This window comes from Pocillopora damicornis, chromosome 13 (assembly GCF_964200805.1).
Source record: "Pocillopora damicornis chromosome 13, jaPocDami1.2, whole genome shotgun sequence".
NCBI lineage: Eukaryota > Metazoa > Cnidaria > Anthozoa > Scleractinia > Pocilloporidae > Pocillopora > Pocillopora damicornis.
The window spans coordinates 21,155,317-21,175,739 of record NC_142682.1 but is presented as its reverse complement, the minus strand read 5'-3'; the positions used below and the strand labels follow the sequence as shown (position 1 = coordinate 21,175,739).

Here is a 20,423-nt window from a genome sequence, read left to right as displayed (position 1 = left end):
TAGATACGAACATAGTTGCAATGCTTGTCTGTTTGTTTACACTTGTCTGTTTGGTTTTGTAATCGGACCTTTCAGCGTCACCGCGCCCATATGCCAAAAGCGAGTTTGGCGTCCCCAACGGTCGCATTTTCGTTGATCGAAGCCCAGGGCACAGGCGGGACCGACAGGTGAGTTACCGGCTCTGTAACTGCGTTTTTCATCATTGAGAGAAAGTATGCAAACTGATCTTTCTTGTGGCATTTGTCGGAATTTTCGATGGATTCGAGATTTAAAGGCCAAAATCGTCTCGGATCGGACCTTTCAGCGTCACCGCGCGCATATGCCAAAAGCGAGTTTGGCGTCCCTAACGCTCGCATTTTCCTTTGTCGAAGCCCAGGGCACAGGCGGGACCGATAGGTGAGTTACCGGCTCTGTAACTCCGTTTTATCAGCATTGGGCGAGAGTATGCAAACTGATCTTTCTTGTGGCATTTGTCGGAATTTTCAATGGATTCGAGATTTAAAGGCCAAAATTGTCTCAGATGCGAGTGAACACCCAGCCAGCAAATTCTTGTCGTTTTGTTGTACCGAAACTTTTGTGCTTGAACGCCGTTTGTATCGTCTGTACCGTACCCAGTTTTTGTCTTTTTGTTTGCTGTTTTTTTTTTTTTTTTTTTCTTTTTTGGATTGACCCTGCTTTACTCGCAAGACGAGACATTCGCGTCAACGGTCAACCCTGGTCTGGTCTGGCTTGGTTAATGTTCAATCTCGACCCAAACGCCTCGTTAACCGCGTCTCGAGATCTCACGAATTCGATTTTTAGGTGGCCGTAAGCATCAGTGATGGTAGTACCTAGACAACATCGCAAAGTCTTTTTGTTCTGTTTTAATTCGTGTTCATCTTATTTCATCTATTTTTTTTTTAATTTTTTTTTTTTTTTTTAAATTTTTTTCTTTTGAAAGTGGAATTTGGTAAGCGTGTGACTGTTGTGGAATACTGACACGATGAGCGATATCGAGGGGGGAGGTGAAGATCAAAGCTACGCTGACTGCTCGGTCGACGGCGACGACAGCCCCCGCTATCCGAGCCCGTCGGCCGAATCCATGGATAGTTGTTCTCTCGACTCTAGCGACCAGGAAGAAACTGATCCCGCCGGCGAGCCCACGCCCGCAGCAAGGCCAGAATCACCGCCACCCGTTGCAATAAACCTAGTATCGGACGACGAGGAGCGCGGAGAAGACGATGGTGGAGACGAAGCCCCACAAGAGCCTCCCGTGGCCGCCCTCTCTCCCAAGAGGGCATCCCACGCGCCGCGTCTAACAGATCTCCCGCCCGCAAACCCTAAGCAAAGGTCCAGGAAGAAGACCGCATCTCAACAACCGCCACCCGTTGCAATAAGCGCAGTAGTATCCGACGACGACGGTGACGAGCAGCTTCAACCAGGTGGTGGCGCAGAGGAAGCACCACGACAGCCTCCCGTAGCCGCCCTTTCTCCGAAGAGGGCGGCCTATCACGTGCCGCGTCTCACAGATCTCCCGCCGAAGCTGAAAAGGTCCAGGGAGAAAACCGCACGTCACCACGGTCAACACGTGCTCGCGGCAACAAGGCCGCAACTAGCGCCGCCCGTCACCACCGGCATACCCCACGCCCACGACGACCAGCAGCACGGAGACGATCGTGTGGAGGAAACCTTACCACAGCCTCCGAAGAGGGTGGCGCATCACGTGCCGCCTCTTACAGACTTCCCACCACATCTGCAAAGGTTCCCGAAGGCGGCCACATCTCATCACGGTCAACCCATGCCCGCCGCACGGCTGGAAATACCGCCACCCGTCACAACGAGCACACCCGATCGTGAGGAGAAGCCAGGGCATGATCGTGCCGAGGAAACCCCACAGCAGGTTCCCGTAGCCCCCCTTCCTCCCAAGAGGTCGGCCTACGCGCTGCGCCTCACAGATCTCCCACCAGATCTGCAATGGTTCATGCAGGAGACCAAGTCTTTTTTCACAAGGCCTCATGCGCTGGAGAGGCACGGACAGATGCTCGCCGCGAGCACGTTCGACAAAGCCTTGGAACGCATCCTGTGTGAGTATGGCGGCTCCGCATTTTACATTATTTGCTAGTTGCATCGCTCGTGGCATTTTCGGTGATGGAGCACACAAAAAAAAACAAAAAAACAAAAAAACAAAAAAAACAAAAAAAACAAAAGAAGAGAAAGAAAGGCAAACCAGATAAGCAAACAGAGGAATGGAACGCGCTCCAATTTTCTGGTCCTCTTTTCATGTTTCTCGGCCATCTATCCTCAGGTTAATAACGTTAGATCTGCCCCACAGGGGATTCCCTGTGGGGTGCCTCAAGGTTCTATTCTTGGTCCCTTATTTTTTATCCTGTATGTTAATGATTTGAACAATGCTTCCCTGCTTGATGCAATCTTGCTTGCTGATGATACAAACTTATTTATCTCCCATAATGACCCTGTTTACCTAATTAACACATTAAATAGAGAATTAAACAAATTGTCAACCTGGTTTGCAGCAAAGCGGCTCTCCTTGAATTTAGCCAAGACTAATTTTATGGTATTCAAGCCTTGGCAAAAGAAGCAATCCTTTGAATTTCAAGTTTTCATAAACGAGCAGCCTATTCTTCGTGTTTCTGAGACCATGTTTTTGGGTGTTTTATTAGATGACAATTTGACCTGGAAATCGCATATATCCTTAACAGCAAATAAATTATCCAAATCTATAGGTATTATTCATAAATCTAGGTTTTTTCTCTCTACTCACTCCCTTCGTACTTTATACAATTCTATGATCCTTCCATATTTGTATTATTGCAATTCAGCTTGGGCTGGTACCTATAAGTCAAACCTTCAAAGAATTGTAACCTTACAGAAACGTGCGTTAAGAATAGTAAGCAATTCTACATACATTGCCCATACTGGCCCTATTTTAAAGGAACTTAAACTCTTAAAATTTCATGATATCCATTCGTTTCAATTAGGTACTTTTATGTTTTCATTCGAGAACTCTACACTCCCTTCCAAATTCAATAACTTTTTTTTACTGAATAGTCAAATCCACAATTATAATACTAGGAATGCTCAGTCCTTCCGTTTGCCACTGTGCAGAACGAACACCAGGAAGTTTTCAATTTACTTTCAAGGTCCAAACTTTTATAATTCGTTAAATTCTGACATAACCAGTTCTCCCTCCTCCCCTTTTTTTAAAAGAAAGCTTAAGGAATTTCTTCTCTCTAAGTATTAGCTTCTGTAAGGCAGTAATTCTTAACTAACTTACTTAATATGCGTGTGCGTGTGTGTGTGTGTGTGTACGTGTGCGCGGTCAAAGTTAATTACCATAAGTCCATATTGTAATTCTAATATAAGATTAGTTATTTTAAGTGAGAAAGCCTGACTTGTTATAAGCCTCGTGGTTTCTTTCAGGTTTTCTCGCCATTTATTTTCTGTCATCAATTTTCTTCATTTTTTTTTTTTTTTCCATGTGTAAATGTCGTATATGGCAAATAAATATTGTATATTGTATATTGTATATTGTAGGTTATCTTGGATACGTTCAGCGAATCCGGCCCGGAGAGTCGCCTTCAGTCCAAGACTTCCATCGCGGGGATCTTATCGAAGGATACCTAGACTATCTGAAGGTGGGTATCGAGGTTGTTTTAGAACGTTGCACGTTGCAACGACAACGACAGATGATTGTAGATTATCATTTGACCTGCTAAAAGACATTTACGACACGTTGCCATCTCGTCTCTACATCAGGAGGAGAGGAACTTGAGTCCTGCGACCCTAAGCGTGCACGCGAGCAGTCTGCTGTACCCACTGAAGTATTGCTATCGGGGATTGGGGCCACAATTCGAAGGTATCCGCATTATCTCCCAGCTCAGAAGAACGGCCACTGTACTTCAGAAGCAGGGGGATCTGGAGAGGGCGACCGCAGTCGAAGATCTCAAAGCGCAAAGCAAGTGGCTGGATTGGTAAGTGTGCTAGTTAGTTAGTGTAAAACAAAACAGAAACAAAACAAAACGGAAACAAAACGGAAACAAAACGTGTCTGTCTTTTAAACATCTTGGATGATCAATCGGGAAAAGGTAAAAAATTTAAAAATAGTCAGAATCGTGTTTTGTGAACGCTTGTCCTCGAGGTCTACAGTTCCTGCCTGCCTGCCTGCCTGCCTGCCTGCCTGCCTGCCTGCCTGCCTGCCTGCCCTTTTGAGTAGACGACTGCATTCAGAGTTGAAATGCTTGAAAATAAATGCAAGAAGTACAGTTTCAATTTGTAGGAATGAATCGTTTCTAAAGATATTAAAGAACACTGGTCCCCGCTTTCTCTTAAGGGAACAAGTCCTCCTAGCTAGGGAAGCCCAGCGGTGCCGGTTTGAATTGGCCAAGGGCAGACAGCAACGCGCTCAGGAGGCCCGCGACCTGCTGCTTTTGTCACTGTACACCCACCTCCCGCCCAGCAGGGGCCTAGAAATCAGGACGATGGAGTTGGTCTTGGAAAGCCAACTGGAAGAACCGTTTCAGAAAGCGCACTATCGTGACAGAAACGTGGCCTTGATCAAGACAGATGGCGACGGCATCGTGCTACACCTCGGAAGGTTCAAAACCTGCAAGCAGAGCGGGCCTGAAACTATTCCCATACAGGTAATTCTTGTCACGACTGAACGACTGACACGAGCAGAGTACGGAAATTAACAAGAGTTCTGAGCACACTTTAATAACAGTCTCTCTCTCTCTCTCTCTCTCTCTCTCTCTCTCTCTCTCTCTCTCCCCGCAGGCAGACAGCCAACTCTGCAGGCTGTTCATACAGTTTGTATCAGAATTCAGAAAGGTGCTTAATCCGACGCTGTGCAGCAACTACCTGTTTCTGGTAAGTATAGGGTTCCCCGTCTTATAGCCAGCTAGCTAGCGCGGGCTAAAATTGCCGGGCTCGGCAAGGCAAAATTGTCCAACTCATGCCGTCGCCGGGTGAAGTAGCACTCGCTTGAAACTAGCTAACTGGTTAGGAATTTTTGGGCCGAAGAGGACTCTTTGAAAACACTGGCCGTGGGTCACAGTCACCACAGGCCCTGGTTGTTCAAAGCTGGGTTAAGGTAACCCAGGGTTAGTGTGAAATTTGATTTCAGGTCTGAAAACTTTAAGAGAAAATTCAGTTCAAATCTTTTTGCTTGCAATTTGATCATTGCATGTTCTAAAAAGAATAGTGAAGACTTTCCCCAAAAGACTTCTGAACAAAGAAATAAAGAAAGCTGGATTAAAATTTAACCCTGGGTTAGAGCTAATCGGCCTTTGAACAACTGGGCCCACTGCTGTGCAGCAGCAGATCATTTTGACTCTGACCTATTTCATTTCAGAATTCCAAGGGTGCACCGTACTCGAGCACGTCGTTCACAACACGTTTACAGAAAATGTTCGAACTCCTGACCGGAAGCAAGGTGGCGGTATGCGGACTAAGGTCATCTTTCGTGACCTGGGCATATTCCCAGAGGTAGGTCGACATGGCTATTGAACTGCAAGTCACGTCCTTCCTTCCTTCCTTCCTTCGTTCGTTCCCCGCGAATTTTGGAATCTGTTGCTTTAAAACGCCGGCATAGCCACATCGCTGATAACCGTTTGATACGTTTTTCTTTTTGTCGTTCTCCCTCTGTCTATCTGCAGCGGATGCGACGATCAGATGAAAGACAGCCTTGCTGCTTGTCTCCGGCACTCCCGAGAGCAGGCCCAGCACACTTACGACCGACGCACGGCAAACCAGAAGAAGACCCCGGCATTAGATCTGGCCAGGCGCAAGGCCGAAGAAGAGGAGCTTGTGGCCGGGCCCATGACCAGGTCTCTCCAGCTGCCAGAGATCTCGGAGCCGGAGATCGACGTGGGCGACTTTGTGGGACTCGTGGCCGAGGACAGCACCCTACAGAAGCCTTCGATTTTCCTGGGGCGTGTTCAAGCTTTCCTGCCGGAAGGCCAAGCCCTCCTTCTATGGTACAGGCACACCGGAGGTTCTAACTATGCCCCAGACTTGGACGGTGAGCAGTGGGTGGAGTCGAGAGAGTCGCTAGTCGCTGTGAAGGTGGCTGCTGCCAAAGGCAGTCCCTACGCCATGCGACTGCTGACCAGCGTGCGCGAGATACACAAGGCAGTCATGGGCGGGGAGCGGGGATCCTGACCTCAAAAAAAAAAAAAGGACAAAGCAAAAGGACAAAGAGGAGAAAAAAAAAAAACAGAACGAGAACTCTAAGAAGATCCCTTTTCTTCGCTATTGTTGTTGGACTTTTGGAAGCCGCCAGAGAGATTTCTAGCTGTCAGATAAATAATAAAAAGTGTGTGAATTTGAATTTGTCTGGCTTTTGCTGTTCTGTTCGGTCCTGTCCTGTTTTCTCGCTTTCTTGTTTTCTTGTTTTCTTGTTTTGATTTTGTTTTTGTTTTTTTTTTTGCACCCGGAATTATTTCATTTGAAGCCGTCCGTCACAAAAGCAATACACCCGACAGGCAAAAACCGGCCACGAATGGTGATTTTTCCCCGATTCAAACTTGCCCACGCACGTCCGGGCCGATTCGGACTTGCCCGCACACGAATTAATTATTTGCCCACAGCTCGCGCGTCGAAACATGTGACGGTTCAAAGGGAACTTTGATAAATATGGATCAATGATATCGAAAGGAGGTAGACTAAATGATGAACAGTTAGAGCTAAATGTTAACGGAACAGCCATTAAATCATATAATTCTATTCTAAGTTATTGGGTGTAAATATTGATGATAATTTACATTTTTCTGATCGCGTGAGTAACATCTGTTAAAAAAAAAAAAAAAAAATTAAAAAAAAAAAGAAAAAAAAAGGAAGCAGTCAAAGGCTGGGTGTAACTAATAGATTAAGGAAGTTAATCCCAGCCAAGGCTAAATTACAACTTTTTAAGGCTGCTCTTCTGCCTTATTTAACTTACTGTGGTACTGTATGGAATTGTTGCAAAGCTAGTGATTCTAGAAAAGTAGAGAGGGTACAAGAACGTCAATCTTAAATATTTTAAATACTATCAAGATCATATTATTGTAATTATTATCATCTTATTATCTCATCATATGAAGGTTATCATCTTATTATACAGGGTGGGGTATTATAAACGTGGGGTCTACTATTTTCGGGGTAGGGTAGTTTTATATGGGAAGAGCTCTTTTATCATATTCCAATAAATTTTTAACGCATAGTTTTATATAGATCAGACGAGTTTAGTTTAGGTGTGCTTACCTAGTGGGAAACTGCTATCTTATTTGACACGTAAATAAAGCTTATGATGATTTTATTTATTATTATTTGATTGGCTAGTTGGCCGGCCATCTCGGCCTAGCGCCAAATGTCCCCCCCCTCCCCCCTCCCCCCCTCCCCAAGGCGCGCGCGCACGCGCATTAGGTGACTCGACTAGCTAGCCCTGCGAGCTAGACAGACATGTCTTTTCGTTTCGCCTCCACGAAATCGGAGGCAGTGGGAATGTGGCATCACACACCTTCCATCCCCGAGGTTTCGAAGTTGCGATGTTGCTGTGTTCAAGGTAACCCTGTGCAAAGAATGATTCGTTGGGCGAGGAGAGCACTTATTTCGAGACTCTCTAGTGGCTGTATACATTATCTGAATTGAGTTGACCTGAGAATTTACATTTCTTTCCATCAGATCTTGTCTTATGTCCACGCTAACTGCATGCGGAATGGTCACGGAAGGGTTACTCGGAGGGCAAACTGGAGCTGATGGCTTCACGTCTGCACCTGTTAAAGGAGAACGCAAAACTGTGACAGTGTCTAAAGCAGGCCCATCCTTGGGTCTTCACATAACAAATGATAGTTCGGGTTGTGCACTCATCGAAGGTATCGATCCAGGAAGCATTGCGCACGAAGCTCCCGGGATCTGCGTCGGAGATCGTATAGTAGCTATAAACGGCACGACTGTCGTCGGTACCGGGCACCGTGATGTAGCTGCTATGATAGCATGGGTTCCGGTCGGAGGGATAGTCGTCTTTGGGTTGATCGAGCCTGAGAGAGAGCAGCTCAGCTCCGGTAAGTCAGCTATCATCTATTATCTATTATGACAGAGTTACAATCTGCCATGCCATATATTCTAACTGCTGATAAGTCAAATGCTCTCACTGTAAGTGAATGGAACATTGACACGGCATCCAAAGGGACCTCTTTTGTCGTGAAAAAATACAAGATCGATCGTGGTAACAGTTCAGAAACAATAATTTGCGTTCTGGTTGCTGAATAAAGTCATGCCGATGGCACTCTGCTCTTTGTTCGAAGCCTTTGCAGACCATTTGACTTTCTCGCTGTAGTGAGAAGTAATGTGGCTCTCCGATCCTCTTTTCTTTTTTTTTTTTCCCCCCTCAGCCCAGACACTCACTGGTAGTTACTGAAGAGTAAGACACTGAGTCTCCAATCCAAGTGATTCTGCTATGGCCGTTGCCAGATGAAGAATTTGCAGATTTCCAGTTCCCAGTTGATTTTATATTTGACATTCGGGGTGCAGTGTCGGATGGTAGAAGTGGAAGGTTGAAATTGTTATCAGTTTTTTTGAAAACGCGTCACTTACTCCTTGACGAAAGTCCAAAGTGTTTTGTTTCACCGACACAGGTTGTCTGAATGTTGTCTGCATGAGCATGAAAATAATGCAAGTGCAATGAACCTTTTCTTTTGGGTTTGGCCACCTTGTTGAAATCTCTCGATTCTTTCTTTACGAGTGAGTATTGAGATTACTGGTTTGGCCAGCTTGTTTAAATTTTCTCAATTCTTTACAAGTGTAGATTGTAGAGGCTAGCTAGCTAGCTAGCTGCATGGGCTGCTAACTAGATGTAGAAATCTGGGAAGGTTCTTCCTTGGCCAATTCTGAGGCTTTAACCCTTTTTTGACTCCCAAGAGTGATTCACATGTAACTTCTCCCTGTAATTAATATCTAAACATTATCTGGCAGACAGGTCAGGAGAAAACTCAACCTTATCGAGTAGAAGTGGTGATCTTGATCTAACACCAAATTCTTGTCACTTATTTACAATTATGTGGCAGCCAATCAGATCTTGGGAGTCAAAGGCCGGTTAAAGCAAGAGATTTTAAGACTTTTTGTAAGAATGTCCTCAGAGTTTTGTGTGGGAACTAGTTGCTTGGGGTTGACACTTGATGTGTTGGGTTTTTTTTTTTTTGCTTGCTTAGGGTTAGACAGTGCAATGCAACTTTTATATTTAACCCTTCAACTCCAACCAACACAGAAGTGAGTGACCGACACAGAGTTTCTCCTTACATCATCCACACAATATCGACCATCTAGGTGACGAGAAGAGAGAAAAATGTGGATTTTGTGGATAATTAGTGGATCTAATACTAAATTCTCCGGACTCACATGATAAGAATTGTATGGTTGGCAGTCAAAAGAATTACAAGTTTGATCTGGGAGTTAAAGGGTTAATTCATGGTTCGTTCATATCTGTTTGTTAAATAGATTCGTCCAATAATAAAAATGATGATGTATCGTGTACCTAAGTACCTCCTAGATATTGTACTGATGTCTGTATTTATTTTGCACACAACTTTTTTAAATTGGTGAGAAACAACTTTCATCTACCTACTGATTCATCGGATGATCTGCATCAGGGTTACTCTCTCTCTCTCTCACGGTGGGTGGCATCCAAAAAAAGAAAGAAAGAAAGACCCGAGAGGTCTCCGCTTGAGTGTTTTGCATGCCAAAAGAGTCAGTGTCTTGCTGTGCCATTTCATTTCATTTCACCCTCAAACTGCCAGAGGTGATCGACATGTGACTTCTCCCGGCCCGAGGACCAAGTCATGCACATTCCTCCAGTGAAGTACAAATCCAATCCTTGCCTGGGAAAGTGGCTATATATATATATATATGTATATCAAGGTAACCACTTGTGCCTGATATGTCTGATGATTCTCACCACCTGTTTGCTGAATAATGTATGGATATTATAGGGAGTTATATAGTGTCAAACACTAACAGGAGTTCAAGGGTTAACCCTTTAGCTCCCATATCAAATTTGCACCTCTCCTCACTGTCAACCATACAATCCTTTTGATGGTAGCTACTTGGTAGAATTTAGTATGGCATCAACCAATGGTCCCCAAATTGAGATGATGTTCTGGATTCTCAGCACTCATCCTGTTGATGCTGTATTGATATCGTTAGGAGTACAAATTAGAACAGTTTTGCAATGATGATGCCCAAAACAACCCTCTACCTGTGGTAAGAGGGCAGGCTTTCCTTTCTTCATTTCCAGAATTACTGGCCAGGGGTTAAATGCATGAAATGCAATCTGAATAATAATAATAATAATAATAATAATAATAATAATAATAATAATAATGATGATATTACATGTTTCAAATCAAAAATGTCAATGCTAATTTTTGACCCCTGCTTTTCTTTCCTCTAGGCCAACCAAGGACCAAGTCCTGTACAGGCACCTGCACCTGCAAATCCACCCAGTGACTGAGGTATGAATAACAATCAATTGTTCCCAAAGTGCACCACTGAAAACAGACCATTGAAAGAAAAAACATCCTTCTACTACCTGCTGGTCTATGTCCCTCCTTGACCTCTGCACAAACAGTGCCCTGCCTTTCCCCTGGCAAGCCCCGCTGCTCGCTTTGCGACGCGCGCTAGCGCTGGTGGAGCCTGTGGCTCCGGCCTCAACAGTTTGCCCTCACCAACCGGCCAGCGGTCTAGGAACGACAGCCCCTCAAAGTTTCACCTCTGCAGCTACAACTTGTGAGCATTTCTTCCACTCTCCTGCACTGACCATTCCATCGCCTCTCTCTCTCTCTACCTCTTCTCTCCACTGCCTATTGGCATTGTTGGCAGAAATTTCATGTTTTTAGCAATCTCATTTAATAATAGTAGAAATGATAATACAATATCCAATATCCAATATCCAATATCCAATATCCAATATACAATATACAATGTGCAATATCAAGCAGACAAGTGATGAGATCAAAGAAAAATAGAAATGAAGGGAACTTGAGCTGATCCAATAGAAAATTCTCCAAGCCAACGTCACCAGAACTGTATGGCTGACAGTAAGGAGAATTACTATGGAGATCTTGGGAGGGAGTGAAAGGCTTCATTAAAAGGAGGCTGTAAATTGAATGTCAATGTGAATTTTCCTGCTTTCCTGCCTGTAGGGGAAACAAGGACCAAGTGAAGTACAAATTGAATCCTTCCCTGGGAAAAAAAAAGGTCAGTCAATTCATAAAATCAAATCCGTGAGAATAATGATTGATCACCCACTCCGAGATAATATTATTATTGTTATCTGTCAGCCATTTGAAATGACAGGGCTTGCACAGGAATGAAATTCCCTTCAAACCAGATTGCACCTGTACGTCCCTTACCACTTGAGTGTAACCCTTTAGCTCCCAGATCAAATTTGCACCTCTCCTCACTGTCAACCATACAATCCTTATGATGGTAGTTCCTTGGTAGAATTTAGTATGGCATCAACCAATGGTCCCCAAATTGAGATGATGTTCTGGATTCTCAGCACTCACCCTGTTCATATTGTATTTATATCGTTAGGAAAAATTCTCTCTCCAGGTCATTTGCGGTAGTGAAAGGGTTATTAAGAGCTGTCACATCGCCTCGCCTGCAGGTAAATATGGTCAATGACATTACTAGATTTCTGGATTATACCATCCATTTACCCGTCTACGTAACATTTCCCCCACTGAACACACAAGAGGCTGTCGTTCCCCTGACAGGCCATGATCACCATTGCGCTACGCGCGCAGGCCTTCTGGGCACCTGGGGCTACCACCTCAACAGTCTGCCGCAGGCCTGCGACCAGCGCTATGGAAATGACAGCCATCAGAAACTTTTAACTCCGTCCATCATTATCACATCAACCCTTGACATTAATTCATTCCTCCTTTGCAGCTGAATTTCATTCAGACACTTTGGATTGGTTATTATTGCTTCAAAAAGTGCAGGAATTCAGTGTGAAGCTAGCTCTGGCCTTAAGGAATTGTCATACTTTTTGCTGTGCAATTTCATGTTTCTATCAGTGTCAACAGATGAGCAAAATTCTCTCTTTTCTTCAGTTGCAGCAGCTGACATGCAAGGGCAGGAACTGTGCTGGTGTGATGTAGCTATCAAGTGCCACCATCAAGGTTGAATGTGTGCAGGCAGTGATGACTGGAGATTTTTTCCCCCTCTAAACAATACTGCCTAACCGAATGGAGTAGACAAGAAAAGTTTTGACACATTCATTGGTATTGTTGTTGAAAATAAAGACTGATGCCCAAATTTATATTCAAAGGAGTGTGTGGTTTTGTCCTTTGTCTTTGTGTAGGTAATTGGATGATCTCTAGCGATATTTGACCTAAATGCCTGCAGTGATATTTCGAAATTGTTATGCGTAGTCTCACCAGCTGTTAGGCCGGTGGCATTTGAGGCAATTTTGAAATATCACCAGTGGTATTCATGCCAAACATCAGGTACAAATTATGCTGTTATTCGTCTCTACCGCTACCCGGGTTTAGTTTGTAATTTTCACATGTAGGTATTTGGCTTAAATTAAGCTGAAACACCACTGCTCTAAGCCAATCAAATCGCAGAAATGTCTCATGTGCTAGTATACGGGCATTAAAACCGGACAGTGCAACCTCGATGTATGAAACCCTTTCACTCCCAAGATCTGATTAGTAATTGTCCTTACTATCTGCCAGACAACTCTTATGATGTGAGTTCAAAGAATTTGGTATTGGCTCAACTACTAATCCCATGATCGATGTTCTTCTCCATTCTCGTCACCTGCCTGCTTGATATTGTATTCATACAGTAAGGAGAAGTTCTGTCTTGGTCACTTGTGGGAGTGGAGGGTTCATATTTATTTCATTTCGCCAATTTGACAGGCACGTTTTCTGTGATTAGAATTTCCTCTAGGAGTATTTCATTGTCCGAAGCTTTTTGATTTTGGCTCCAATAATTTTTTTTTAAATTTTGGAGCGCGGGCTCAACTCTATGCATACACCCCAGTACCCCCTCGGTGTCGAAATGGAAACAGACAAAACACATGGCGAAGGTAGTGAGTAGATGTCAAGGACTTTCAGTCTAAGACTCGTAGAACCAACCTTCTGAGGCTTATTCTGCTCGGTAAACGGAGAGTATTTTCCCGACGATCGGTCCATTTTCTAAAGGGAGGTCGCAAGTGCCTGTCAAATATCCCAGGCATTTTTGCTTCGTTTTGTGTACTTTGGTAGAAACTCGTACGTCGAAGGAACGCGCTTTAAAAGTGTATGAATCCAGAGCTACACATATTTACAGTTGAGGGTGACAAACTGAACGGATGTACCCAGTCGTTTGGCGTACTGTTGGACCCTAACCCTCATTTCCACACGCGATGGTTGAATTTAGCCGGAAAAAGCACGGTGAGTGTTAGGGTTAGCTGAAAAAATTCCTAAGCAAGGGTGAATTTCTTTCTGGAACCATTAATAGTTGGAAGGAATTTGCTTAAATAACAACCCTTACCGCCTGTCTGGGGGTAAAACCTTGAACTTAGACTATAATGCACTGCTTTTCTTAACGAGGATCTATTTTCATTTCAATATGGAGGGCGAAATTTGGCAAAGTGCCCCAAAGAGAGATCTCGGACTGACAATTGGAAAAAGAGGTTGAATTTGTCTTTTCAGAGTTTTGTCGGCAGTCTAATTGTTGTTGAATTCCTTTCTCTGAACTGCAAACCTCTTTAGTGAAATGAAGGTGAAAACAAAAGACCATTTTATCGCAATTGGTTGACAGCTTGGTAAGGAAAGCTGCATTTATAGCGATCGTCGTGACTAGAGTTAAAGGAGACACTTTTGAATGTTCTCATCTTTGTGGGCACAGCGACCTGCTTCCCTTTTGTGGCGGTTATTAAAAATAACTTATTATAGCAGAGAACGAGTACACATTTTCTCAACCATCAACTCAATTTTATTTTAAATGTGTTGAATTCCAAAATGAACACGCTGGTCAAATTTCAAAATCGAGCTAAACTATCTGTCACCTTTGTCACAGAAAAAAATTAGTTTGCTCACAAAAACACGACCGCCTTAGCTTGAATATTATCATCAACAGCTTGTGAGGAACTTAAAAAAAAAAAATCTTGCAAACACAACATTTACGGAACACACTGGCCTGTGTTGAACTCTGAAATGAACATGCTGGTTGAATTTCAAAATCGAGTAAAACCATCTCACCACTGTCACAGAAAAGACCAATTTCCTCAGAAAAACACCACTGCCCTAGCTTGAATATTTATCCACAGTTTGCGACAGACTTTGACATTGATCATCTTGTTATAAAATTGACTGAAACCACCTCTCACGATTGTCGCAAAAAAAACATTCATTTCTTCAGAACACACTGGCCTGTGTTGAACTCTAAAATGAACATGCAACCTGGTTGAATTTCAAAATTGAGTAAAACCATTGTCACAGAAAAAACTAATGTCCTCATAGCTTGAATATCTATCCACAGTCTGTGAGAGACGTTGACATTGATCATCTCGAACTCCAAAATGAACATCCAAGTGAAAAGCTTACAGTCTGACTGAAAATTTGTTTTACAGTTAGGTACCTCCTATTGGAAGACAGTCCTGTCGATCTCTTCTTCTTCAGTGGGATCTTCTGGCTGGAGAAACCACAGCCACCTGTTGTTACTGTCTGGTATGCACCTTCGACGTATATACATGAGTGCTGCGATCTGGCTATGGTGGTCGCTGTGATGGCCAATGGCGCTGGCTATTTTAGACAAGTTGCACCATACGTCTCCCCAGCCTCTTTGTAAGAGAAGGTGTTGGAGACGTGGACGGAGCATGACCAGCATTCCAGCGTTGGCTATATATCGCAATCTGGTGGCACTACAACTCAGGATGTCCTCCAGGGCCTTGCAAAGCAGGATCCTCCTATCTTCAGGGATCTGTCCACCGTTCAAACATTGTGCGATCAGGGGTGCAAATTCCAACATGGCAGCCAGCCGTCCGTTTCTTTTCAAGCCCAGCGCAGTGATTGTGGGTTGGTCCAGCTTGTTTACGAGCATGCAAATGGAGCAGGTTGGATTCTGACATTTGGTTCTCACGTCGGCCATATCTCCCCCCCCTTCCTGGCACAGGCAGTACGGGCAGCTCTGATCCTCTTCATCCTGGGAGTCTCTCACGACCGGCTCTCCCAGGCAAGTGCAGTCGGCCCCAGTGGCTGTCCAGACGTCGCGGACTCTCTGCCTCGCTATTCTGGTACGTTCCTCTGTGTAGACCCTGAGAGCTGCAGATTGTCTAGCCTGCTGTAAGGCTTGCGTGTCTGAAGATCTGGCCTGCTGTTCTGCCTAGGGAGAGAAAAAAAAAGCAACAGGTGAGGTAGGTACCTCCACTAATAATAATAATAATAATAATAATAATAATAATAATAATGATAATAAAATTAATAATAATAATAATAAAGCATGCTTCGTGCAAGTAGTGAAAATTAAAAAATTTAAAATGGGGTGAAAATTTTTTAACTTACAATTGGTTCATTCTCAATTTCCCCCTGCCCCTCTAAAAGGTCAAAATTAAATGTAGGTTAAAAGTTTTTGACAAAGATTGAGTCTCAATTTCCTCTGTCTCTTGGCCCCAACTATTCAGCAAATGCCAATCTAATATTTTTGAAGTTAGCACCTATCAAATCATTTTGTCAGTCAATGTGCAGTTATTTATTTTTTAAATTTCAGTTCACCTGTGGTGGGTTGCAAGGTTGGTTTCCTTGCAGGAACTTTTGCAGTCTGTCCAAAGACTCTCTGTTGGGTATGCGTGTGGCTATGATTCCCGGCAGTGCTAGCAGACGCTGCCGGGGATCTGGTGGTACTTCCTGCTGCACTTCTTGGTCCCTCGGTCTTTGCTCAGCTACTGGCCCTTCTGTGGACACCTGGGATGCTCGGGTGCTGGCACGTCTGGGCGTCGCCTGCTTTCTTCGTCTGACCAAGCCGGAGCTGCCGCTGGGTCTTCGTGTGGGTGTCGCTTCTGCAGCTGTGACTCGCAGTGCCTGTTATAAAAGGGTGAGATATATCTAGTTGGTCATCTAAAACAAGGCCCTGCATGATGAAGAGGATCTTTAAATGCGTGTATTATGGTCATCTGGAGTAATGGGTTCTAAGCTCGTCTACTGACTGACTGACTCGCTCTTAATCACAGGAGAGACCCTACCTGAGTCGTTGTCTGCACAGACACGTAACACTGCAGCAGATTTTCTATGTGCCTTGTCACGGTTTCAGTGTGCTCTGGGGTTCCTCGGGCGGGAAGTGGATCCAGCTCCTCTTCAGCATCCCACCCGACGGAGAGTTCTGACTCATCCGAACTGCTGTCCTCCCCATGGTCTGGAGCAGAGGCTATCACCAGATCCCAGTGGGAAGAGCTGGCCAGTCTGAGCCCCTTTGTCTGTTCGGCTTCCAGGGGCGTCATGGTCAGGAAGTCCACTCCAAATCGAAGCATCATTTCCACCAGACGTGCAGGCTTGTCTTTCTTGCCCGCATATCTGATTGCTGTCATTCGCGCGAGCATCAGTTCTGTCACGGTGAGTCCCAGACCTCGTATCATTTCTTTTGACATGAAAGCAGCCACGTCACCTGCAAGAGAGTCGATGTCAATTGCATGTCCTGAGCACTAGCCCTTCACAAGAACAAATCACTTTGTACCAAAGGTAATCAGAGGAACTGCATTGAGAACACAAGATGTAATAAGTGAGTCTTCCAAAACTGTCCCAAGCTTGAATTTTCTTTGGTGCTAGCAGAGTTATCATTTTTACCTCACAATGGAATACTACTACTACTGTTTTTGTTTGTTTGTTGGTTTTTTTTTTTTTAAAGAAAAAAAAATTGTTAAGAAATGTTTTCAAGTTACCTGGAGACACGCTTCGAATTCCCTGGTTCGAAATGCGTGCTGCCACCGTGATATTGCCGGGCAAGATTCCTCTGTGTGTGTCCGTGATGAGACGACGAGGGAAACCATGTGTAAACTGGGCAGAGACATCGCTCCAGTGGGGGGCATTCAAGATCATGACGTTCCCAAAGAGGTCAAGGCGTACCAAATTCAAGTTGCGGTCGAATGCCTCGTTGCCACATCTCAGACTCCCATCCAAGGCCTCTCCCGTGGTTAGAAACATATCCTCCTTGGACAGTTCATTTCTTCTTTCTTGTGAGTGGTCTGACTCCTGCCGCTGTGTGCTGCACCATTCCTCTCTACTCTGTACATAGCGTGAACAATAATCTCTACATGTCTGCAGGTCTTCAAATACCACTTCTCCAGCTTGGTCCTCAGCAAAAAGCCCTGCGGGCAAACGCAAGCTGTCATACAGGAACAGATTGAAGTTGAACCGCATTCTATCTTCCAACGATACCGCCAGGCCAGACGGGAAATACGGTGCAACAAGGACCGGTGCCACATTCCTGCTTGTGGATGGCTGGTTGTCTAAGGCCACATGCAGCATTGGTGAGTCCCGGGGTTGTGTTTCATCATCAATGAACGAGCTTGAAGGGCTAGGAAAAAAAGGGAAAAACAAAGCATGAAAAAAATTGAAAAAACATGAATTGCCTTGCTCAAGAGCTACTTCTGTTTCCTTTTTTGAACGTGGGTGAATCCTTGTTTACATTTTTTGCCTCGTCATCATCATCATCTCGCGAAGAAATAAGATGAAATTTTTGAATATGGAAAGAGCATATGAACCATTTCAGTTATCTCTGACAATCTGAGCCCCATCGATAGATAACAAACAGTTTCCCAGGAATTCTCTTTTCAAAACCCCAAAATTTACAGGGAATGCATGAGCTCGTTGATGTTTTGCCTGCAAGCGATTTTGCAGTTTTTTTTTTACTTGTGGCCAATTTCTTTGTGACTGATTGCAAGGAGTCGAAACCTAAACAAACTGCATAATTCAACCAGCTCTTTTCATTTTTGAACATGACTGGTATACACAGCTACATCTCCTATGGGTTCACCGGCATGCTAATGGGCAAAAATGTAAACAGGGACGTCACGATCGATCGACCATTCTAACCAATTTGTACTCTTTGGTATACAATCTCAAGTTCTCCAGTCGAGTACTACAAAAGTTGTAGAGTATTTTATTTTGCCCTGTTCCTTGCACAGCAGTTCTCACTTTTATGTGCTCCGTTCATCAGATAGAGTGGACAAACCCAAGGCACATGTCAAGTGCAATCTGTTTCCTGGGTAAGTTTGAGCAATTTGGTTGGAATTTTGCAGTAGCCTGATGGCTAATCTGATGTAACACCACCGAAACTATCTTTGGCCGAGTTGAAATTTAATTCGACAATATTGAGCACATGCCTTTTTGAGAACTACTGGGGCATGGATTATAATTATATTAACAAGGCTACAATAATAATAGTAATAATAATAATAATAGTAATAATCAAAGTAGTAGTAATAATGATAATAGCATTAAGAAGAATAACAATAATTCTGATGATGATCTTCAACCAGAGCAGTAGATGCCCTTCAAAATCTGCAGCCAACTAATACCCCATTCACACCAGCAAAACATGTTTTGTTAAACTGGTTTTCATTGAATGAAAATTATAAACAGAGAACTGAAAAACTTGATTTTCCATTGGATTCAAGTACTAGCTAACTTGTATTTCCAATGTGCTACATTCAAGTCAAAAATATTCGGTTAAATAGTTTCTATGAAGAAAAAAAAAATTAAACTGTGTTTAACAAAACAACTTTTAAACATGTTTAAGCTTTGGTGTGAATGGGGCATAATTTGGTTTCGGTGTTCAAGAAATATTGTGGCAAGATATTGAAAAATACCAGTAACTGGGGAGAAAACACTTATGTACTATTATCCTGGTCAACTCCCAGGGAAAGGGGCACGCCTTCCATGATTCGAGCATATAAAAGGGCATGGTTGATCGTGTTTTCTTCTGAATTTTGGAAACCTTTGCCAGAAATAAAGGAATAGACCAACAGACATTCTCTGTCCCAATAAGTGACTCTGGGGGAGTAGATAGAATCTAATATGTGCCCACTAAGTCAAATTTAATATCATACCTTTCCTCGCTTGGATCTTCCTCGTCTTGAACGGGAACGGGAACGGGAACGGGAACGGGAACGGGATCAAGACGGGAACTGCAATGCGAAAGAGAGTCGTCGCTAAGTACACCAAGTAAAAATCAAGCGTGTATAGTACCATGCCGACAATGTATAGTACAAACGCATAGTACAAAACAACAAAGACAAAAACTCAGAAAGAAGAGGCAGAGACGACCGCAAATAAAACAGCTTCCAAATGAATACAATGAATGCAATGATTGCCTACTGGTCATTTCACTGGGTGCGGTTCACCTCGGGGAACAATGACAAAAAAAACAAAAACAAAAACCAACAAAAAAGTAAACAGAACAGAGCACCATGTGTATTTTAGCGCGTTACCGACCTGCGACTTTCCGCAGCTTGTGTTTCTATAAACTCCCAACCCCTTGCTCTTTTGGAACGTTTCCTTCTGGGCGGCATGTTGAACGACCTTAACTGTGTGAGTTCATATGGGGAATGAGCTGAGAATCTCATCTGGGACGTGTTTAAAGACAGGACCAGCAAGAGGAGGGCGTGCTTAAGGTTCGTGAGTGTTATTTTCGACGAGGTCACGCAGATATTTAGGATCAAAGTTTAGGACCCTCGAGCGAATTCCAGCAAGCTAAAACAGAAAAGAGAGAAGCTACGAACACTCGAGGACGATTATTTGATGAGAGATTGAAAATCGACGATGTATTAGGTCAGGTGTCGTGACTTATTCACTTCAACAAACGACGCGCTCGCCATTCCTCGCCTTTCGTGCCTACATGACAACATGGCTGCAAGTTTCCAAAAATGGCACCGGAAGTGGAGGTCTCTATTGTGTTCGCGCAGGTTCTGCGCGTACACAATAAATGATTGATAGCCCTGGCCACTTCCTGCCTTCCCAGGTACGTGACTTCTTACACACGACGTGACTCGAACTGAAAGCAATGCGTGGGAACTAGCGCGTCTCTCCCCTTGTACTTTGGTCAACGTGGGACGGCAAGGAATTAATTCAATGAAAATTTCACCCCGTCGACTTCCAAAGAGAATGAATTTTGCGTCCGATGGACGGAAAGTTCTTCAAATATATTGCGCGTAGAGCTGATCACTACTATACGTTTTTATTTCCCGAAAGCATTTTTATCGTTAAAAGGAACACACACACACACACGAAAAAAAAAAAAAAGACTTTAAATTTGGACAAAACCAAATGCATGCTTATCGGTAGTAATAGGAAACGCGTAAATATAGTTTATCATTATTATTTATTTTTATTTGATTGGCTAGTTGGCCGGCCATATCGGCCTAGCGCCAAATGTCCCCCCCTCCCCCCTCCCCCCCTCCCCAA

At 43.9% G+C, this 20,423-nt stretch overlaps 3 protein-coding genes across 4 annotated transcripts; 2 read left to right on the top strand and 1 right to left on the bottom strand.

The window, feature by feature from the left end:
- The first annotated feature begins 831 nt into the window (after positions 1–831).
- On the top strand, positions 832–6,184 carry LOC149035913 (uncharacterized). The gene is made up of 7 exons (XM_089191676.1): positions 832–2,063; positions 3,535–3,635; positions 3,757–3,971; positions 4,331–4,640; positions 4,774–4,866; positions 5,351–5,484; positions 5,655–6,184. The coding sequence occupies exons 1-7, from the start codon at positions 983–985 to the stop codon at positions 6,157–6,159; spliced, it is 2,439 nt and encodes an 812-aa protein (XP_089047802.1). The 5' UTR covers positions 832–982; the 3' UTR covers positions 6,160–6,184.
- A 1,212-nt stretch (positions 6,185–7,396) lies between these two features.
- Positions 7,397–11,230, top strand: LOC149035912 (PDZ domain-containing protein GIPC3-like). Of its 2 annotated transcripts, XR_016182311.1 has the most exons (4): positions 7,397–7,540; positions 7,660–9,891; positions 10,424–10,484; positions 11,175–11,230. XR_016182311.1 is itself a non-coding variant. In XM_089191677.1 (3 exons), the coding sequence occupies exons 1-3, from the start codon at positions 7,524–7,526 to the stop codon at positions 10,477–10,479; spliced, it is 453 nt and encodes a 150-aa protein (XP_089047803.1). In that variant the 5' UTR covers positions 7,397–7,523; the 3' UTR covers positions 10,480–10,485. The 2 variants fall into 2 exon arrangements, 1 of the variants encoding a protein (XP_089047803.1); XM_089191677.1 differs by lacking the exon at positions 11,175–11,230 and having other exon boundaries at positions 7,660–8,039; positions 10,424–10,485.
- Positions 11,231–13,939: 2,709 nt separating this feature from the next.
- On the bottom strand, positions 13,940–19,184 carry LOC149035911 (uncharacterized). The gene is made up of 5 exons (XM_089191675.1): positions 19,070–19,184; positions 16,901–17,535; positions 16,208–16,626; positions 15,741–16,046; positions 13,940–15,351 (listed from the first exon to the last, which is right to left on the bottom strand). The coding sequence occupies exons 2-5, from the start codon at positions 17,484–17,486 to the stop codon at positions 14,611–14,613; spliced, it is 2,052 nt and encodes a 683-aa protein (XP_089047801.1). The 5' UTR covers positions 17,487–17,535; positions 19,070–19,184; the 3' UTR covers positions 13,940–14,610.
- Between the last annotated feature and the right edge of the window lie 1,239 nt (positions 19,185–20,423).